Below are 20,227 nucleotides of genomic sequence, written 5' to 3' on the forward strand. Positions count from 1 at the left end.
ACTCACAACAATAGATCTTTCCCCTTACCTAACCTTTACCATAATCCTAATCCCCAAACATTTGCACCAAGCCTGTCTCATTACCTAACCCCTAATCTAACCCTAACCTACAAACACTCACAAATCCACAGATACCCCTATACAAACCCACTTTTCTGTTTTGGCAAAAAACACTTTCAACAAAATAAACAGTCCCACAAAAGAACCTTCACTTAATTTGTTCAAACGAATGTTTGACAAAATGAACTGCGCACTTCCATATATAAAACAATTGTAAAGCAATAGTTTTATTATATTAACAATTTGTTGTGTGGGAAGAGGTGATTTAACAGGTCATTATTTCACTCACTGCACTTGGGATATAATGATTAGTCAGAACAAATCAGTAGACAGTGGAATGCTTCCAAGCTGTAACCAAAATGGGTATTCTAAACAAAATGGTTCTCTTATCTTTTTTATTTTTTTAATTATTATTACAGTCATAAAAGCATGAATAAGATTTATCTGGTGTCTTACCGATATTGATGGCATCATTGAAGTCAATCACATATTCTAAGTCTGTTAGTATTCATTACCAATAAACAGAGTTTGAGAAAAACAAGTCATAAAATCCTTTCCTGTCTTATATTTCCTGGGTTTTTTGTTCAAACTATAACATCTGTTTGGTAACTGATCTGTTTTCATCTTATATGAAGCGTATTTTCTTTTACCATTGAAGTGGAAATGATAAATTTGAAAAAATACTGATTTCTTGCAGTGTGCACCTGTGCTCCAGAGCTTTTAAACTTGGCAAGTATCAATTTCCCTTATTCATAGACTCATTTAGTATTCTCCCAAGTTTCAAGGATTGCACTGCCGTCTTGTGTATCCACAGGACATTATTGAGTAAATTAATTTCAGAAGCTATTGAACTCGCACAGTGAAATTTTAGAAAGGTGATACTTAAACACAAGCCATTTTTGAATTAGTTTCACACAGAATTGTAAAGTGAAGGATTAAAGAAGATATTAAATAAATTAAGCTCAGGTAAATGAATAAAAACATTTTGGGAAAAAAAAAAAGAAAAAGAAATTAAGCTCAGATGAAATGAAGATGTGAGATCTACAACTAACGTGTGAAACTGGTTTGTTAGAGCCATTTATAAAAGTAAAACACATGCATTAACTAGGTATAAAAGGTGTCTCTGGTGACCATCCTTTCTTTTTTTTTTTTCACTGTGTTCAAAACCAACTTACTGTTGGAAAACACTGATAAATTGCTACTAATTTGACTGATTCATTTTAATTGTTTTCCTCTGGCACAACATATTTTCTGCACAGCCTTCTGTTGGCTGTTTTTATTATCTCCAGATGAGGTAGTGCTGTGTCTTGTTCTGTTTACTGTATGTGATTAATCAGAAGACTTCTTTACCAGTCATAGCCTGAAATTCTTTCCCCAGTTTAGTGGAACTCCACTATTTCTTATTTGGTAAAGCTCGTGTCTGTTTCTGTACTATTACAATGATGGACAAGAATAAGAGACATAACTGTGATTCATTGTTCTGGCTGAATTTCTCCCTCAGTTCACAAGCTGTTTACTTCAACCAAACTGTTTTTTGTGGGTTGTTCTGTTTAGGAATGCAGCCATACATGTAGGCTATGTGGTATTAGAACCATCTCTGCAAATACAAATGTATGAATACAAACTTCCTGGGCCAGATTGTCAGTGCATCAACCATGGATGCAAACATAATGGATCTGGTCCTCACTAATATGGGAAAGACCTGCACCCCCCCCCCCCCCCACAATGTGTAATGTCTTCTCTAGTAATGTCAAATCACAAAGTGGCTTCCTTTGAAGCAAAAATAAAACCAGGAACCCAGCTAACCCTGGAATGTGCAGGAATTACTCTAAGGCTAACTTCTTAATATTAAGTGATAACCTGCCCAAATCTCAAGGTCCCATGAATCTTAAGAACACTGCTGCCTATGCAAAAGTGTTCACAGAAACCCTATACAATCATGTTAATAGCTATGTAGAGGCAGCTGTACCCACCAGGAATAAGTACAAAACTAACTCAACAAATAAGCCACCCTGGTGAAATCACAACATCAGTAGGCTGTATAAAAGAAGGAAGGAAATTCTGGCAAAATTTAGGAGACATATAGTACCCAGCACAATAAAAATACTCTCATCAAAATGAACAAATGACTCGGAGGAAAAATAATCTACCAAGGCAAATTTGAGGTAAATTTGGCCTCCCACAACAAGGACATCCAAAGGCATTCTTTAGCTATGTCTGCAGCCTCAAAGGGAGTAGATAATTGTGTGCAGAGCTCATTTTAAGCTATACTGAGACAGAAGATATTACAAACCTGCTGGCAGGCAAATTTAACTCTAACTTTACCCCCCCCCCTCCAACATCTCCTCAGGAAATACCATCAAATGTAACTCCCCCTACTATCACTAGGGAACAAGTCCTCAATGCTGTCTCTAAGGTCAAGAACATTGCATCAATGGGCCCAGACAGTATCATAGGATGCCTTCTAAATAGCATTAAACATGACCTATCAGGTCCTCTGGAATCATTATTTAACCATAGCCTCCAAACAGACTTCATGCCTCAAGAATGGAGAACAGCAACAGTCATCCCTCTGCACAAAGGTGGCGATCAACAAACCCTGGAAACTACAGACCCATAAATCTCACTGGTCTCATATGAAAAGCTATGGAAAGAATTATCATGGAAATGATCAGTAATTATATAGTAAACCTCCGGACACTGGACCCAAACCAGTGTGGTTTCATCAAGGGCAGGTCATGCCTATTCAGCCTGGTGGACTTCTTTGAAAAGGTCACCAAAGCAATGGATGTGGTCAAAGCAGTTCACACTGTCTAGCTTGCCCTGGCCAAGGCATTTGACACAATACCCCACTTGGGCATTGTTGATAAACTCAAGAGATTTGGTATAAACCCTTATGTCACTCGATGCATAGCCAGTTGACTCACAGAGTGAAACCCAGGAAGTTAAAATAGGAAGCCATTTACTTTTCTGAATACAAGGCCAATGTCAGGAACCTCTGGACAACCAAATCTGTAGATGATTTCAAACTAGGAGCAGTCGTAGAATCCCTCACTGACACTAATGTTATCCAGGAAGGGCTGACATAGACAAATAACTTGTGTCAGAGACATGGGCTAAAACTAAATGCCAATTAATGCATAATATCACACTTGGCAAGTCATCCATCCCTGGCAGCTATGATATTGACAACACACCCCAAACAGTCAGCCCAGTAATCAGAGACTTTGGAACACAGTAATCTAACCTTTGACCTTTGCGTGTATAGACTAGTGAGGAAATCATTCTTGTTGTGTAATTCTAAACAAATATATGGTATCTAGGTGCAAGTAGGCTATTCCATTGTTTTCAGCAGACTTATCATTGAGTACAATGCCCCCTTTGGTATCTACCTAAGCAAGAACATTCAACAACTGGAACTTCCAAAGAGGTTCCTCACTAAAAGAATACAGACTGTAAGTAACATATCCTATGCAGACCACATGAAAGCCTTACCCTGTATTCTGTCTTCTACAGACTGTTGAGGGGAGATATATGCCAGGCATGCAATGTATTGCCAGACCCCATCCCGATGGTCCTCCTGCATATCAGCAAAACAAACAGTACCAGAATTACCCATTCTAAAGACTTAAACCTTGCCTGTGATATAAATAGGACCTGCTGGGCAGACAGGTATATATCCCAGGGACCTTTCTCTGAAGCAGGTTTCCCCATCCATGTGACACATATTTCCTCCCTAACCTAATTCAAGTGTAACTTGGAAACTTGGATGGGGAAATACAAAATTCATCCCTGGTTTGGCACATGTGTTTCTAATGGACACAGGCAGCCTGTAAAAGTTTCATCTCCCAGACTCCTATTTGTAAATGTTTCATCTGCAATGCACCTGATAACATTTATTAAAGATACCAGAACCTGCCAGAGATTTGGGGAGTATGGCTAGGCTTAAAAAGGCCTTTGTAATTGCTTGGCTAGTACACCCTTATGAACCTATATACTAACCTATATAGTAATGCATTAGCTATATCATACAAACAGCCATAGCTCTCATCTGTCCATCATTTTGCAGAATGTCTAGATTTTTGCCTGCTCCTCGTGAAATGCATGGGTTTCTGTTGAATAATTTAGTATTAAAGTCAATAAAAAATTATAGACATTTGAGTTTCAAACCTTATAGCATTCTGAAAATGCATGCTGATGCAAGCCCTGTTTTCTGATTTTGGGGCTTTGTCCCCCAATATTTTGACTTTGTCTAGAATTCTTAAGCTATGAAGTTGAGAGTTATGGAAACAGGCAGACCTCAAAGAAGGTAGGGTGCAGAGTCTATTTTTGAATACTGAGATATGCATTAGTTACTACTTTATTATTATCAGTAATTTACTGCTCAAGGACCTTCCTCAGCAAATTCCTATTGAGCCTCATAAAGTAGAATAAAATCTTCTACTTACTCATGTTTTACTCCATAAACAGATTGGTTTCCTGCTTATTTGAATAAATACATTTTGAATAATGGCCTAATTTTTCAAGTTAGCCTATTTGCATTCCAGCAGGAAGTGACTGGTTTGAGACTGGGTAATCAATGGTAATGCTTTTTTTTTTTTTATAGTAGCTTCAACACTTCATAGATACGTACAAAGCATTCAGTCTGTATGATCGCTGAGAAGTCTACCCATGATAGTACCAGTATACTTGCAGTGTATTTGCTGCCTTCATCAATAAGTTAGATGCCATATATCCCAGAAGTGATTTTATGAATACCTATCCAAGTGTCAAGACTGGATTTATAGATGACTCAGGTGTTGCTTAGTTTGCTGTGGAGAGGAAGTCTGTTCCACAGGTAGAGGATATGCTGCATTTGTTATGTGTTACACCAACAGGTCTTATTTAAGAGCTGATGAAGGTTAAGGTCCCTGGTTTGAGTCTTTAGTGATAGCTCTAGTCAGCTGTAGATGAATGATATCCAGCAGGTTAAGGTCTTTCATGGTATGGAAGGCTAATCAGAGATTACAGCAAGAGAGACTGTAGCAGATGTAGGATAGTTAGAGGGCTTTTAATCCATAAGGGTAGTTCAGTGAGCTTAGTCCAGCATGCACTGAAAGTGTGCAGGTGAAAGTAATTATTAATAGTATTGTCCTACGGCCTTACAAGTATCCATCTGCTGTCATGCGATATGTCACACAAGCTTAGATGATATTTATGTAATGCACAGCACATATTTAACATTGCTGACATGTTACATGACATAACTCATTCTGACACTAAGCGATATATGGTTACTGGGGAGATTGTTGCACATATGTGGCGTGATCTGGATAAAACGATATCTCTGGAAATTGTGCTGTAGTATAATGACAGGAATGCATGATATGATGTTTTAAAGCTAGAACTTGAAACAAGAAGCCATGTGATGCACTGCCTAAGAATATGGTTGTACTCCAGGTGTGTGGGTGAAGTTGGATGTGCCCATTTCTTGAGTTGTGGAAATGCCATGCAGGATAACCCTAAAGAGTGGATATGCTGTTTTTATACTGGCAGTAGTAACTTATTAAAATAGACAGGACTGGGGAGTAGGAACAACACCTGCTCTTGAGAAAATATTCCCATGAAATGCATCATTGTTTTGCATGTATGTATGTTTGTTTGCATAGGGATATGGTTTTGTTTGGTGTAGTGCATTACTCAAATACTTGCACCTCACACTGTTGGGCTTAATAAGGTGTGATTTGATAAATCCACCCTCAGACTCTACTGCCATATCTAATACCTGCATTCTTTCAGACTGCATGTATAAACTGAGGACCAAAATACTGAATCAAGCCAACCATGCCTCTCTGAAATTAAAAAATGTTACATCCTGAGTACACAGCACTACTAAATTCATGCTACATTATGTTTCTGGTTCAGTAAAGCCAAGGGATCTTTATTCTAGGCTCTTTAATGCTCTCCTTGCATGTAAAACACTGTAACACACTGTCTTCTTTCTTCCTTGAGAATTGGATGGGCACCCGCAGATTTATTCCTTGAGTAAACAGTGTGACCCTCATTGAGTCACTGGCAAACCCCCACCTTCTAATGTCTGTGGATTACATGTCTAGGCTCTTTGTCATTAATCAGGCTGCCTCACCATAAAGACTGTTTGACTATGTGAACTTATGATCTTATGCCAATGGGAGAAAGCCGGTCCAAAGGCTATGATTAACAAAGGTTTCTAGTGGCCCTGATAGATGCTGTTTTAAGACGAAGCATCCTGGAATATTTTCAGGGCCTATGGAGACTATGTTTTTGGCTGTAGTGAGTGCAGTAAGGACCTATTCACTTGTAATGACTAGTAGGGTGATGGTTGCGGGTATTTTTTTGGGTGTGGTAGGAGGTGACGGGGGGGGGGGGGTGGTTGAACTTAACTTGTTGGCCAGCTGGTTTAACTATAGTTTCTTGTTGGGTGTAAGTGTTGCCATTCATGATTAACTTGGCACATTGCTGACCGTCTCCCCTGAGGTTATTAACATAATTTAAAAGAGCCTTATGGGTATCTTTCACCCGGGTGGCTATCTTTGCCTAATGCAAGCTCTCTTACTTCTTTGTTTTGTCTGTTCCTTCTTGGCTTTGGAGAGGATTTATTTTCCTTTTGTTGAATAGCCTGTTTTTGCCAGGGGGGGCAACCAGGATGGTTTACTTTTGCCAGTAGTCATAGATTTGACTCAGACAGCTACTGCCTCCTCTGTGCTATGAATGTGGTTGTACAGTGCTTGTACAACTCAGAGTAAGCCTCAGTGTCATCTGGGTTCAGAGAAGCTTGGAAGTTTAATAAGGTGTCACTTAGTTTGAGGTAATTGGCCTTAGCAAAGTTCTTAACATGTTTGGGGTTTTATGGGGATTCTGAGTTAGTTTTAATACTAAAGGAGATAATTTTGTGGTCAGATGTTGTCGGGAAGGAATTAATGCATGGGAGGGAGCAGCAACTCCCCATGTTTGTGCATACTAGATATAGGATATTTGTACCTCTAGTTAGGAATGTGGCTAGTTGCTCCAGGGTGTTTGCATTGACAAAGTCCAAAAACCTCTGGGCAAGTGAATCATGGGTCATATAAGTCTCCCAGTTTATGGAAGGGTAGTTGAATTCACCCATAGGTATGGTGTTAGGCTGAGTGTTAAGAGATTCCAATAGGTTTGGGTAGGAGGTGTGGTTTTTCTAGACTCATATTAGGGGATCTGTAGTCAGAACTGTATGTCCTAGATGCAGCTCCATCATTAAAACTGCTACCTGTTTTGGTTCTGTGGCACAGGGGACAGATTCTGGTGCCACTCATGATCTTACTTCCACCCCTAAACACACTGTCTACATCACTAAATGGAGTTTAACATTCCCAGTTTGAGGGCTTGAGACCATCAGGGAACTATGTGAGTTATTTCATTATGGAAGATAGGGGGAGCCAGAGAGCTAACATCATCACTAGTAGATATTGTGGGTTTTATCAATTGTGGCATTTCCTCCCTAAATGCTGGCACCACTGTACGAGGCTGGCAGTGTCATGAGGCCTGGTTTTGTATTGCCACCAAGATCAAGCCCTAGGTGAGAGATGCCTCAGGACCAGCCCATGCAACCTGCCTGGCAGTCATTCTGAGTCACACCTTTTAAGAGATACGCTGAGGAACTGCCTCATGCAGCACATCACCCTTGTCCTTCCACCCAGAAGAAGGTGAACAGGCCAGGTCTTTTCATTCCTTACCATTCCAGCACCAACTTCAGCAGGTTACTGAGTCACTAATCGAACTTGAGTCACCTGAGGTTGCGTTATACCGCTGTGCCATCAGATTGGCTACACTTTATCTAATTTTTATTCATTACCATGCAGGTTTTAATTTGTATGTTATACGTACTGTTTTCAATATGTACATCAATTTCCCTTAATGAATATATTTTGTTTACATTCTGTTGCATAGATCCATTTTTTAGTAAATGTTTTACAGTACAATTCTTTGTCCTGAGCAACATTGAACCATGCCTGTTCTGTCTTTTACAATTTGCAGTTCTTTGGGAATACAGTCATTCACTAATTGGTAATTAATTTTCTTTTCATAGTACACTTCCATTTTTGTAAATATGTTTCATGCACAGTGTGCATTATGATTTTGTTTAAATTATGGAATTATCATTTGATTGTTTCAGTTTTTCATTCTTTGTGATATTTATAAACTTCCATGACACAAACAAACTGATCCACTCCCAAGTATTTATTTAGTGCTTTTGTTTATAAAATACAAACTACCTCAGAATAAAAAGTTAAAAAACAAAATTTTTATTCTGAGGAAGTTTGTATTTTATAAGCAAAAGTGCTAAATGAATACTTGAGAGTGGATCACTTTTCCTTTTGCCTTCATTTGTGTTACTTCTATATATTTTTTTTATTTACCCTATTATGCCTTATGGCCTAAGTTATTGCTGAAAATGATCTACAGCTCAGTCCTCCTACTGCTTTATTTAATTAATGTTAATTATTATAGATATATAAATGTGCTACTTACTTTTTTGAGAAGCCATTGTCTGGTATGGAAACAAAACATCTGTGTTAAAACTCTCTATGCAGTGTGTTATGTCGGTTATTCTTTATTTGCAGGTGGCCAATGGTACATTAACAATCTTTGTAGTGAATCGCACAAGTGCAGGGGCGTACACTTGCCATGCCACCAGTGCAGAAGGAGAAATCACCCAGACAGTTCGACTGCTAGTACAAGGTAAGCAAACATTGATGCTTGCTGCAGTTTTCAATCTAGAATTTCCTTCATTTGTAAAAGTCCTTTACGCCCACAATAACTGAGTATGATCAGTGTGCCCAGGGATTAATGATGCATGAATCAGAACAAGGTAGCATTGACTACTCTGGAACAATCTGCTGAGAGTGCACCCTGAATTTATTGACTTGTTATATGATTAAGGAACAATATGGTACTTTTTGAATAATGAATGCACTAGACAGGGTTCACTGAAATGACTTTGGGCAGGATTCACGATGGCTTGCACGAAGTCTAAAAGTCGTGTAAGACTCCATGCAGCCTCCATGCAGCCATCGCGATCCAGGAACAGCCTGAAATCCTGTGTAAGAGATAGCTAAAATGACTCTTACACGGGCAGGGCATGGATATGCTAATCACCCCACTTGCAGCCGAAAGGCATGCAAATGAGGTAGATTAGCGATCCACGAATCTGAAACCAGCCTGTGTAAGAGTTGTGTTAGGTGCAGAAATGTACTCAGTTGACAACTGAGTACGTTACTGCAAATGACAGCTCCAAATAAAGTGTGCAAATGTTGCAGTCAGCATGCCAATGGCCAAATATGTGGCCATTGGCATGTTAACCCGATGCAAACATGAAATAAAATAAAAAAAAAATTTCGGAGATCGGCGATGTTTAAAAGCAGTGCAGCCCCTCGCAAATGGGCTGCGCTATATAAAACAGAAAAATAAAGGTTTGAAACCCACAAATGTGGGTTTTATGTAATACATGGATTTGCAATGCAGGGGCTAGCAGACCAAAAACAACATGGCCACTGTCTAGCGGTTGCTAAAGGGGGAAGCTGAGTATAAGACATGTAACTAAGCATTAGTAGGCAAACCTATGTAAATGAGTGGTAAGATAGTGAATCACACTGTCACATAGTAAATGAGCACATTCCGTGTAGTGTAAGAGTTAGATAAGGGGGAGTAACAGAGTAGGAGATAGGTGACATCACAAGGGATCACAAGGGGGAATGTCAGGAAGAAACCAAGCTCATTGGAGCAAAGTGGTATGTGAAAGATGACAATCACACAGCATAAAAAGAGGAGTGTCAACAGATAAGCATGGGAAAGTCAAGAAATAGAAGGTGTACACTGTGGCCAACACCAAAGTTTCTTGCTGTGCATGCATGCGCGCGCTGGGAGCTGCGAGTAAGACAGAGTGCGCACGTGTAAGGCAGAGTAAGCATGTAGGAGCCTGTTTAAAGATCTGTAAACCTGTTTGCGCTGGTGTGCACGCGTTTTAACCCGAATAAACAGATTCTAGTCCGTGTAAGCATGTGTGCATGCATGGTAGCCACTGTGAGCATGTTTTCACTGGTATGTGCGCTGCTCCCCCCTGAGGAAACAAAGAGGAAAAAGGAAGCAGAAGAAATAGTAGTAAACTAGCAGGAAATACTTGTAGAGGTATCAGGTGAAAACAATTAGAAGCAGGCAATTACACAGGCAGAATACAAGCCCAGCCCAGCACTTAAAACACTGCAAACAGCATTGCAGTATGTTTCTCTCAAGAGACACAGCAAGACAGGAGTAAGCTAGTAGAAGTGAAAACTGAAAAAGCTGCACTCAGACCAAACATGCTAGGGGCTGCCATAGCTGTCATAAGGAGACATAGGAGACTTGCTGAGGGTGGTGAGAATGAAAATGCTGCCAGACAACCCACAGTGAGGAGACGGAGAAGAGTGTACAGGCCCAGGGTCACCTACCAGGGGTTACATGAGCTGGAGATAGTGGAGCGCTATAGAGTGGACAGAGACCTCCTGCAGCAAATTGTTGAGCTGTGCAGGCCACGCCTCACACACAGAACCAACAGAGGGGAACCCATCCCAGTGGAAACCAAGGTATGTTTTGGCCTAAGAATACTAGCAACAGGTACCTTCCAGAGACCAACTGGTGATATGATGGGGATATCACAGGCATCAGCCTCCAGGGTACTGCACCAGTTCCTGGATGCCATGTCAGCACATGTCGGTGAGCATGTATATTTCCCCAATGCCCGTGAGGTATTGGCCAGCAATATGCGTCTCTTCCAGCAAATAGCGGAATACCCTGAGGTAGTGGGTGCAATAGACTGCACGCACATACGCATCAAAGCACCAGCCAGTGAGCAGGGTAGGACCTACATTAACCGCAAGGGCTTCCCCTCCATCAACTGCCAGGTCGTGTGTGATGCCCAGGGCATAATAATGAATGTGTGTGCTGGCTGCCCTGGGAGCTACCATGATTCCCATATCTGGCATTTGACGCAGCTGTACCAGGCATTTGCCAGTGGGGACATCCCACACGGTCACCTAGTGGGGGATGCAGGTTATGCACTGGAGCCGTGGCTGATGACACCCATCAGAAACCCACACACACCTGAACAGGAACGCCATAATGAGGCACACGCACAAACACGTAATGTAATAGAGCGTGTGTTTGGGCTGCTCAAGTCACGATTCCGGTGCCTGGACACATCTGGTGGAGCCTTGCAGTACTCACCGACTACATGTACCCAAAATGTCATGGTATGTGCTATGCTACATAATATGATCCTGCAAAAAACAGCTGCAGCAGGACCAACATAGGGCCGGGACAAACAGCCCTCCACCATTGCCAAGGCCATCACAGGCAGAGCGTGACTCAGAGGAGGAACAACCTGAGCCTGCCCCAGTAGGCAGAAGGAGGCGTGCCCAGTATGCCCTGGCCTTGGCAAAGAGGCAACACATAGCACATACACTGGCTCAGTAGGAACCCTGGGAATGATACCCCTCTCTGACTCACTCATATAGTAACAGGGATGCCTAACATGACACAACCTGCTCTCAAACATGTACAGGGAGTGTAGTATGTGCATCTGACTGAGGCAGCCCTGCAGCACCACCTGAAGCATGATTTCCATGTGTTAAGCAATGTAACACCATCTAATATATGCAAACATGAAGACCCAACCTAACATCTCACCCTCACCAAGCATGATGCCACACTATGAAGACAACAAGATCAAGTACAATAATTGGCTGAGGTATTGCTGTTAGCAAGGGGGAACACATGGCTGATAGCCTGGGCTAACATGCCGAGTAAGACATGATGCCCCACCTGCTAGGGATGGCACGCACCCAGCACACCTGGCTGTGTAGATACTGGCAAAGGCTGTTGTCACCCCCACTGTGCCTGGAATAGGTAAGTCTGGAAACACAAACCCACCACCATAGGTAGCACAAGGGATAATAACCTGGGCGTAATGCTACCCAACGCCAGAAGTCTAACCTGCAAGGTGCATGCAGACCAAACACACCACAGCATGGAGAATGGTAATATGTGTTCTGTAACAGAAACCTGGGCAAGGCCCAGAAGAGCACCCTAATACTACCAGGTTATGCCTCATACCATGCTCTACAGCTCCAAAACATGGAACACACGACAATAGGAGTGTGGCTACCAGTAATTATCAAGCATAACCACACCCCCAGGTAGGTACCACAGCAAGAAGCAGCATGGACTATCCACGGGCAAGTAACACTATCTCAAACTGTGTACCTGTGTGAAGCCTGCTACAGACCACACACACAAACCCAGGTACCCCAGCCAGCCTTCCTGAAGACACTTCAGAGTATGAATGTCTCAACAAATACCAAACAAGGCACACACAAAGTATGACATAGGTGGCAATCCATTATGTATGGAAGAAGTAATCATGGACCTAGGGACACAAGTGGACGGTAACCTGTCATGTGACACTCACATTGCCAAGGTGGCCAGGAAGACCTGCTATATTGCCCACCTTAATATGAAAGGATGCACATGTAGAGCTGCAAAGGTCACTGTGCCCCCATACTCTTCCCTTATCAGGCCCATACGTGACAACAATGCCCCAGTTCGGATGTACCTTACCTTACACATGCAGCAGTCAGAAAGACCCCAAATGTACCCCACCAACAGGATAAAGGGTCTAAACATTGGACATCTGCAGCCTGGCTGAAGAAACCACAGCCCAATTCAGAAGCATACTGCACAGTCAGAGGTGATGTATGCCTGATGCACAAGGCCATGTCAAATCCAGAATGAATGGACATGCTCCACTGCAGAAACCCCAAATCCAGCCGACACACCACAGTGAAATATCTGAACCTCCACACATAGATTAATAGGATGTGCTGGAGGGACAGATCCATAACCCAGAGGCTACTGACACTCTGGAACAGAATCCAAGTCCATGATAGGCTGAGCTCCGCACACAAACTCAACAAGAGAAATCCAGTGAAGTGCATGGGAGATAGTAGGTGTACACTGGGGGCCATCCCTGTGTCACATCTAGGAAAGTAAACCCTACTTGGGCATAATATGCACATTGCAAGGGGTGTTGAGACCCACACACAGTCTGTCCGTGCTCAAACAAGGCCAGGGCAGATAGCCTAGTATGAACCTATGAACCTATGATGATACAAATTGTGCAGGACACACAGCTGTCCTACCTGATGGTAGGAACCATGGTGATAATCCACAGATATGCTCTACAGCACTCTAATATCACAAACAATACACCAAACCCACACACATTGCCAACAGCCTACCGAACAGATTCTTTCCAACCTCCCCACCAGCACCTAACTGCCAAATATCTATCCCAGGAGAGTGCTGGCCCCCTGGCATTGCAGATGCTGAGGTAACAGCCATCATCCACAAAGCACAGAACACAGCATCAATGGTACCAGTTGGTGTCCTGGGTTGTGCCCAACAAGTACTGTAAGAAGAATGGTACAGCAAATAGCATTACTGCGCACTATCAGTCCTATCACAGGATATGTACCCAAAGAGCAGTGTACAGCAACAGTGGTTCCACACCACAAAGGGGGTGCCTGAATGGATACTGCAAACTATCACCCCTCAACCCCGACTATTTAGGTTGGCAAAGTAATGGAGAGGATGATCATGGATCCCATGAATAACGAGATTGGGTACCTACAGACATTGGACCCTACCCAGTGTGGCTGTCATAGGGCAGATCCTGCCCCTGAAACATGCACCAAGCCCATTGATCTGGGGAATGTTGATCACACAGCCTATCTGGACCTTGCTAAACCCTTCCATACATTACCCTAGTTGGCGGTACAGATAAGCTCACCAGCCTAACTATAAACCCCTATGCAAGTAGATGGGTTGCAAACCAGCTCAAGGACAGAGCTGACCTGGAAGACATGCTGTAGCCATGGCAGACTGCAAACCAGGTACAAATGACATCCCACAAGGCATGGTCCTGGGACCTCTCTTGTATGCTATATATGTCACATAGGTACAGGCCAACATGGACAGACTCTGTCTGAACAGGTTTTTCAGAGGACTACAAACTGGCCACCATATCGGACCCTCCAGCTGACACAAACAACCTACAAAAGGCACACATAGAAACACACAAGTGGTGCCACAGCCATGTCAACAAGCTAAATGCAGAATAGTGTATAGTCAACCCCTGTGGAAACACAGTACATGGCCAGAAATTACCACATAGGTGTTAACCCAGTACGTACATCAGGAGCAATAAGAGACCTGGGGACACAAGGTGATAGATATCCTGCATGTGACAACCATGTGTCTGTAGTGGTTACAGAAACATACCATATACCCACCTAATCATGAAGGTAAGCACAGCTTGGTTAGGGTAGGTCAATGTGCCTCTCCAGTCATCCATCAGCAGCCTCACAATTGTGTACAATGGCCCTTCAGGGATGTACCATAGCAGACACCTGCAGCAACTCGAAAGACCACACAAATACCCCACCAGGAGGATCGCAGAGCTGTAACAGATGCCATGTGTCACCTGAGTAAAGAAACTGCAGCTCCACACAGTGCCATACTGCCTGGCGGGAGGTGAACTGTGCCTGATGTACAGAGCCATGACCAACCTTGTATCAGTGGACATTTGGCACCATGTAAACACTGAGTGCTGGTGACCTGTGCAGCTGACAGGCCTGAACCCCAGCACAGACATAAACAGGACATGCTGTACCGATTGGTCCATGACCCAGAAGCTCACTCCACCCACGACTAAACTCCCACTACAGGATATCCAGGGAGTCCCTCAGTGACTGTCATCCAGAGGAATCATGATGACTGGATAGGAGATGGTAGGTGTACCCTGGATAACACCTTTATGTCACGGGTAGACAGAGGCACAACACACTAACCGTGACATATGTCATGGCAAACACCAGTAAATGTGTGTTGAAGGACAAACACTCTCTGACTAGCATTACAAATGGAGTAGGGCACATGGTCATTGTTTGTCACTGTCCACACAAGTTGTGGAATACATTAACAATGTCGGACAATCATGTACTATGCTGTCCATATCTGAACAAAATGCAACATGGTCATATCTGCACAACTGGCCCTCAACCAGTCTGGTGTGCTCACTATAAATATTACAAGCAGTGATAGGACTGAAACCGATTATACTGTCCACCACAGTGAAGGTTCTGCACCAGTACACAATATGACAATACAACTGTTTGGTCAGCAGGAAAGGATGATGACAACTGTATGCAAACTATCCCATGGTGACCCTGCAGGCACAGCATAATGCCTGTTAGGTTCAGACACAAAGCAGTTGGGCAGTAAGAACACAACCTGATGTCCAACACTCAACTGTACATGTGATATATAGATGGCGTCCACACACAAACAGAAATGTGGTGGTCCACAGATCCCAACATAAGGAAAGGTCACACTGGGCATGCTCACACACACAGATAAATGAGACGTGGCAGTCAAGAAGCCATACATACTGCAAACTGGGCATGCTCACACACTTGGGCCATGTCACAGTTCAGCAGTTGCACACACATATCTGGCATGTCTATGTGTTAACACAGGAACCTCCCACAATACAGACATCTGCCCAGTGCACACAGGGAAGTTACAACAGAGACATAAGTAAAGTACTGGATCCCACTCATATGCAAACATCTCCGACAGTACACACGTTGTTTATAGAGCTAGGGAAGGCTATGGCAATAAAGACCCACAAACAGTATATGAGCAACAGAAACTTGCATCTGACAGGTAAACATATGGCCACAGAGTGCAATACTTGACTGTTGTCCCTAGGGAATACAGAAGGCTATCCACAGTGTATTTGGCATCTGCCTCCACAGTACAGTAGGCCACTGTGCCTGTGCGAAGTTAATGCATAGATATGCTCTCCCCTGTACTGATGGATAGTCACAGATGTACATGCCTCTTCATCCATAATGATGTCAGCAAACTATACATATGTCAGGAGCAAATATTATACCCAGTAATGTGAATAGCGCACTCCGCTACTGCGTCTCTAACAAGTGTCATAACATAGTTAGGTAGGGGTTTGAATCCTGGAAGTGCTCAGTGTGTGTGTGAATGTGTGTGGGGGAGTATTGTGTGCAATTCCATGTGTGAGAAATGTCCCTTTTGGCATCTATTACTACACAACACATGCTGCATATTCCACTGTCTAAACACTGATGATGTCAGCACCCTATAAGTACAGCAGGAGAAAGCAATCCCCCCAGTAATGCAAATAGCGCGCTCTGCTAATGCGTCTCTCACAAGTATCATAACATAGTTAGGTAGGGGTTTGAATCATCCAAGTGCCCAGTGTGTGTGTGTGTGGGAGTAGTGTGTGCAATTCCATGTGTATGAGAAATGTCCATTTTGGCAACTATTACTACACAACACATGCTGCATATTCCACTGTCTAAACACTGATGATGTCAGCACCCTATAAGTACAGCAGGAGAAAGCATTCCCCCCAGTAATGCAAATAGCGCGCTCTGCTAATTCCTCTCTCACAAGTGTCATAACATAGTTAGGTAGGGGTTTGAATCCTGCAAGTGCCCAGTGTGTGTGTGAATGTGTGTGGGGGAGTAGTGTGTGCAATTCCATGTGTATGAGAAATGTCCCTTTTGGCAACTATTACTACACAACACATGCTGCATATTCCACTGTCTAAACACTGATGATGTCAGCACCCTATAAGTACAGCAGGAGAAAGCAATCCCCCCAGTAATGCAAATAGTGCTCTCTGCTAATACGTCTCTCACAAGCGTCATAACATAGTTAGGTAGGGGTTTGAATCCTGCAAGTGCCCAGTGTGTGTGTGAATGTGTGTGGGGAGTAGTGTGTGCAATTCCATGTGTATGAGAAATGTCCCTTTTGGCAACTATTACTACACAACACATGCTGCATATTCCACTGTCTAAACACTGATGATGTCAGCACCCTATAAGTACAGCAGGAGAAAGCAATCCCCTAGTAATGCAAATAGTGCGCTCTGCTAATGCGTCTCTCACAAGTGTCATAACATAGTTAGGTAGGGGTTTGAATCCTGCAAGTGTCCAGTGTGTGTGTGAATGTGTGTGGGGGAGTAGTGTGTGCAATTCCATGTGTATGAGAAATGTCCCTTTTGGCAACTGTTACTACACAACACATGCTGCATATTCCACTGTCTAAACACTGATGATGTCAGCGCCCTATAAGTACAGCAGGAGAAAGCAATCCCCCCAGTAATGCAAATAGTGTGCTCTGCTAATGTGTCTCTCACAAGTGTCATAACATAGTTAGGTAGGGGTTTGAATCCTGCAAGTGCCTAGTGTGTGTGTGAATGTGTGTGGGGGAGTAGTGTGTGCAATTACATGTGTATGACAAATGTCACTTTTGGCAACTATTACTACACAACACATGCTGCATATCCCACTGTCTAAACACTGATGATGTCAGCACCCTATAAGTACAGCAGGAGAAAGCAATCCTCCCAGTAATGCAAATAGCACACTCTGCTACTGCGACCCTCACAAGTGATCTAACATAGTTAGGTAGTGGTTTGTATCCTACAAATGCCATGTGTATTTTTGTCACACAGTTTGTCCATGTGTGTGGGGTGTTGTTCCCAATATTGCACGACATACATTATATCAGTAATGTCAATGCACACATGATGTATGTCTGTGCCACCTACACATATGTACCTGTGAACTGCAAGAGATCCCATGTCCGAAGCCTGCCTTATGTGAATACATGGAATATGCATCGGACAACTGTATGACTGTGGTGTTCTGTGCAGGGGCTGCATGTGGTATGTGACTATACAGTGTGGGTTGTAGATGGTGTCATCCCACCAGCGAGGGATACATGATTGTTCTGGAGCATATAGTCCACATGTTGGTGATGAACAGGTGCAGCATGTTGTCACCACTTGTGGGAGTGGTAACAAGTTGTTCCATAGCAATGCAGGGAATGAATGATAAAAACCTTTCAGATAGGGTCTTGCAGCTAGAATAATGCTCACACTGTATGTTTGGGTAGTCGCAGTACAACCATATAATGGTGTGTGTAGAGACCGTCATATTCCCAATGTTGTCAGGAAGGCCAAGTGGGTTTTCTAGGTATGGGAGTGTGGTGTGTGCCAGGCTATGAACCTGAAGGCAGTCTAACCCACTGTGTGTTGCACATGGAGAGGCTCTGATGCTTTGTGCAGTGCCACCAACCTGGGGGTGGGTGTATCTCAGGTGCCTTTGGATACATCCCCCTGTTCTGGTTTGGTGCATGTGTAGGGGATGACAAGCATGGTATCAGGAATGACCTGGCATTGATGGTGTGCACCTGGGAGCCTTGTACCAGGAGTCTGTTACTGCATGGATATTGCTGTACCCCATGCTAAGGACAGTTTCCACTGCATGCATCTTGAGGTTTACACTGCTGCTGTTGAGTAGCATTGCTATTAGTGTCCTATCCTGTGTGATACCTGTGTAGGTGGCTATGTAATATCAGCCTTGCATACAAAGGCACTATGTGTGTAGCAACAGCCTCTGCCAATATACAACGGCCCATGGGTGACAGGTGCAAGCTGTCCCAAGCAAAGCAATGTGGCTTGTCCAGCATGTAATCCCACACTGACAGGCATTGGATCCCCTTTGAATGTCACTGAAAGATACGTTGATTGCAGAAATGGATGATCCTGTCTACATATTGTGGCAGCATTCTTGGTGAGGGTGAGATGCTACTCAAGGCCAGGGTCATACCAGCCTGTGCCACAAGCTCAGAGAGCCCCTCTATGTCCCCTAACATATAGTCCAGGGAGGTGCATCAGAGGTCATACACACTGCCACAGACAATGACTGAGTCATACTTCTACATGCCTTGGAGTGACTGGTGTGCTTGTGTTATGTGGTGGATCATAGTGCCTGATGGGCAGCTCAGCGTGACCTTCACCTTGTTCAGCCTGTGAGCAGGACCTCAGTGTACGTGACGATAGAGGTACCTCATACAACTGTAGCAGGTGTGTTGTCAAGCCGTATGGCCTGTGACTGTTTGGCACACAGGCTTTGTGAGCTATGTGTTGCATGTGCTCCGCTCTGGCTTAACGTTTGCTTGTGTGTCTGCTTTCCAGGTGTCAGCTGCTCAGGCAGGATGCTATTCTGAGAGCCCAGTAATGTACCGGTGTGTGTCTGTGTTTGGAATGCCATCATGGCAGGTCTATGGGAGACTGGTACTGTATTCACTGTAGTATCCCACTCCACCTGACAGGGAATGCCAGTGCTGTGTTAACAGAGCATAGCCCCCAGTTTGGCTATGTGGTTGCATCTCTCACATGTGTTGTACGTGTATGGGAAGGGGAGAGGGTTGTCTGTGTACATGAGGCCGCTGTAACATTGCCACATGACTCACAGATTCACCAACTGGACCTGAGAGTACATCGACAGGTGACCTTTGCACATGCTACCATAGCATTGTGACTCCCATACTAAGTAACAACACATAGGGCCAATGGGGAACAAGGTACTCAAGGTGACTATGTGAGGGTGTAGTGCTCCTGATTTGTTAGTGCTGACATATATAAATGCTGTCTTGAGCAAATGTGAGGTAAGTCATATGCAATGTGTTACAGGCAAGCTACATGCAAACAGGACAAACAGTGACGTTCTGTCAAGTGACACATGGACATCAGTACAGTAAGCAATACAGATGTCACTAGGGATCCACAGAGGCACTGTATATCTGCACTGCAGGTGGAATCAGTGTTTCAGGGACATAACAGGCAAACATGCATACAAACAAAGCTACAGTCAGCAGGCCTGTATGTAGACTATGCTACAATAAACAAGGTGTACGACTTCCAGTAGGTAACAGTGCATATATGCAGGCACTATAAGCCAGTACGCAGACATTCACAGGTCATATGGGCTGGGTCCAGCCGCACCCCACACAAGTGTATAGACCATGTACCTTCATAATGTTGAATAACTGGCCTGATACCCAAGTGCTCATACCTGTAACAATACAAATGTCAAATAACAGACACTGAGCCCACACTCAGCAGTTCCAGACCTAGTATGATGTATGCTACCTGTCCTGGCACCACAGTATCCTTGACATATATGGA

The 20,227-nt window shown here is 43.4% G+C and overlaps 1 protein-coding gene across 1 annotated transcript in view; it reads left to right on the forward strand.

Annotated features, from left to right (window-relative positions):
• IGSF9 (immunoglobulin superfamily member 9) overlaps positions 1-20,227 on the forward strand; it is a 1,174,198-nt gene that overhangs the window by 888,026 nt on the left and 265,945 nt on the right. Inside the window, exon 6 of the mRNA XM_044059432.1 lies at positions 8,676-8,793. Coding sequence (XP_043915367.1) covers positions 8,676-8,793 — 118 coding nt within the window. The remainder of the gene's footprint in view (positions 1-8,675; positions 8,794-20,227) is intronic.

This window comes from Protopterus annectens, chromosome 17.part0 (assembly GCF_019279795.1).
Source record: "Protopterus annectens isolate FY-2018-M chromosome 17.part0, PAN1.0, whole genome shotgun sequence".
NCBI classification, from domain to species: Eukaryota; Metazoa; Chordata; order Ceratodontiformes; family Protopteridae; genus Protopterus; species Protopterus annectens.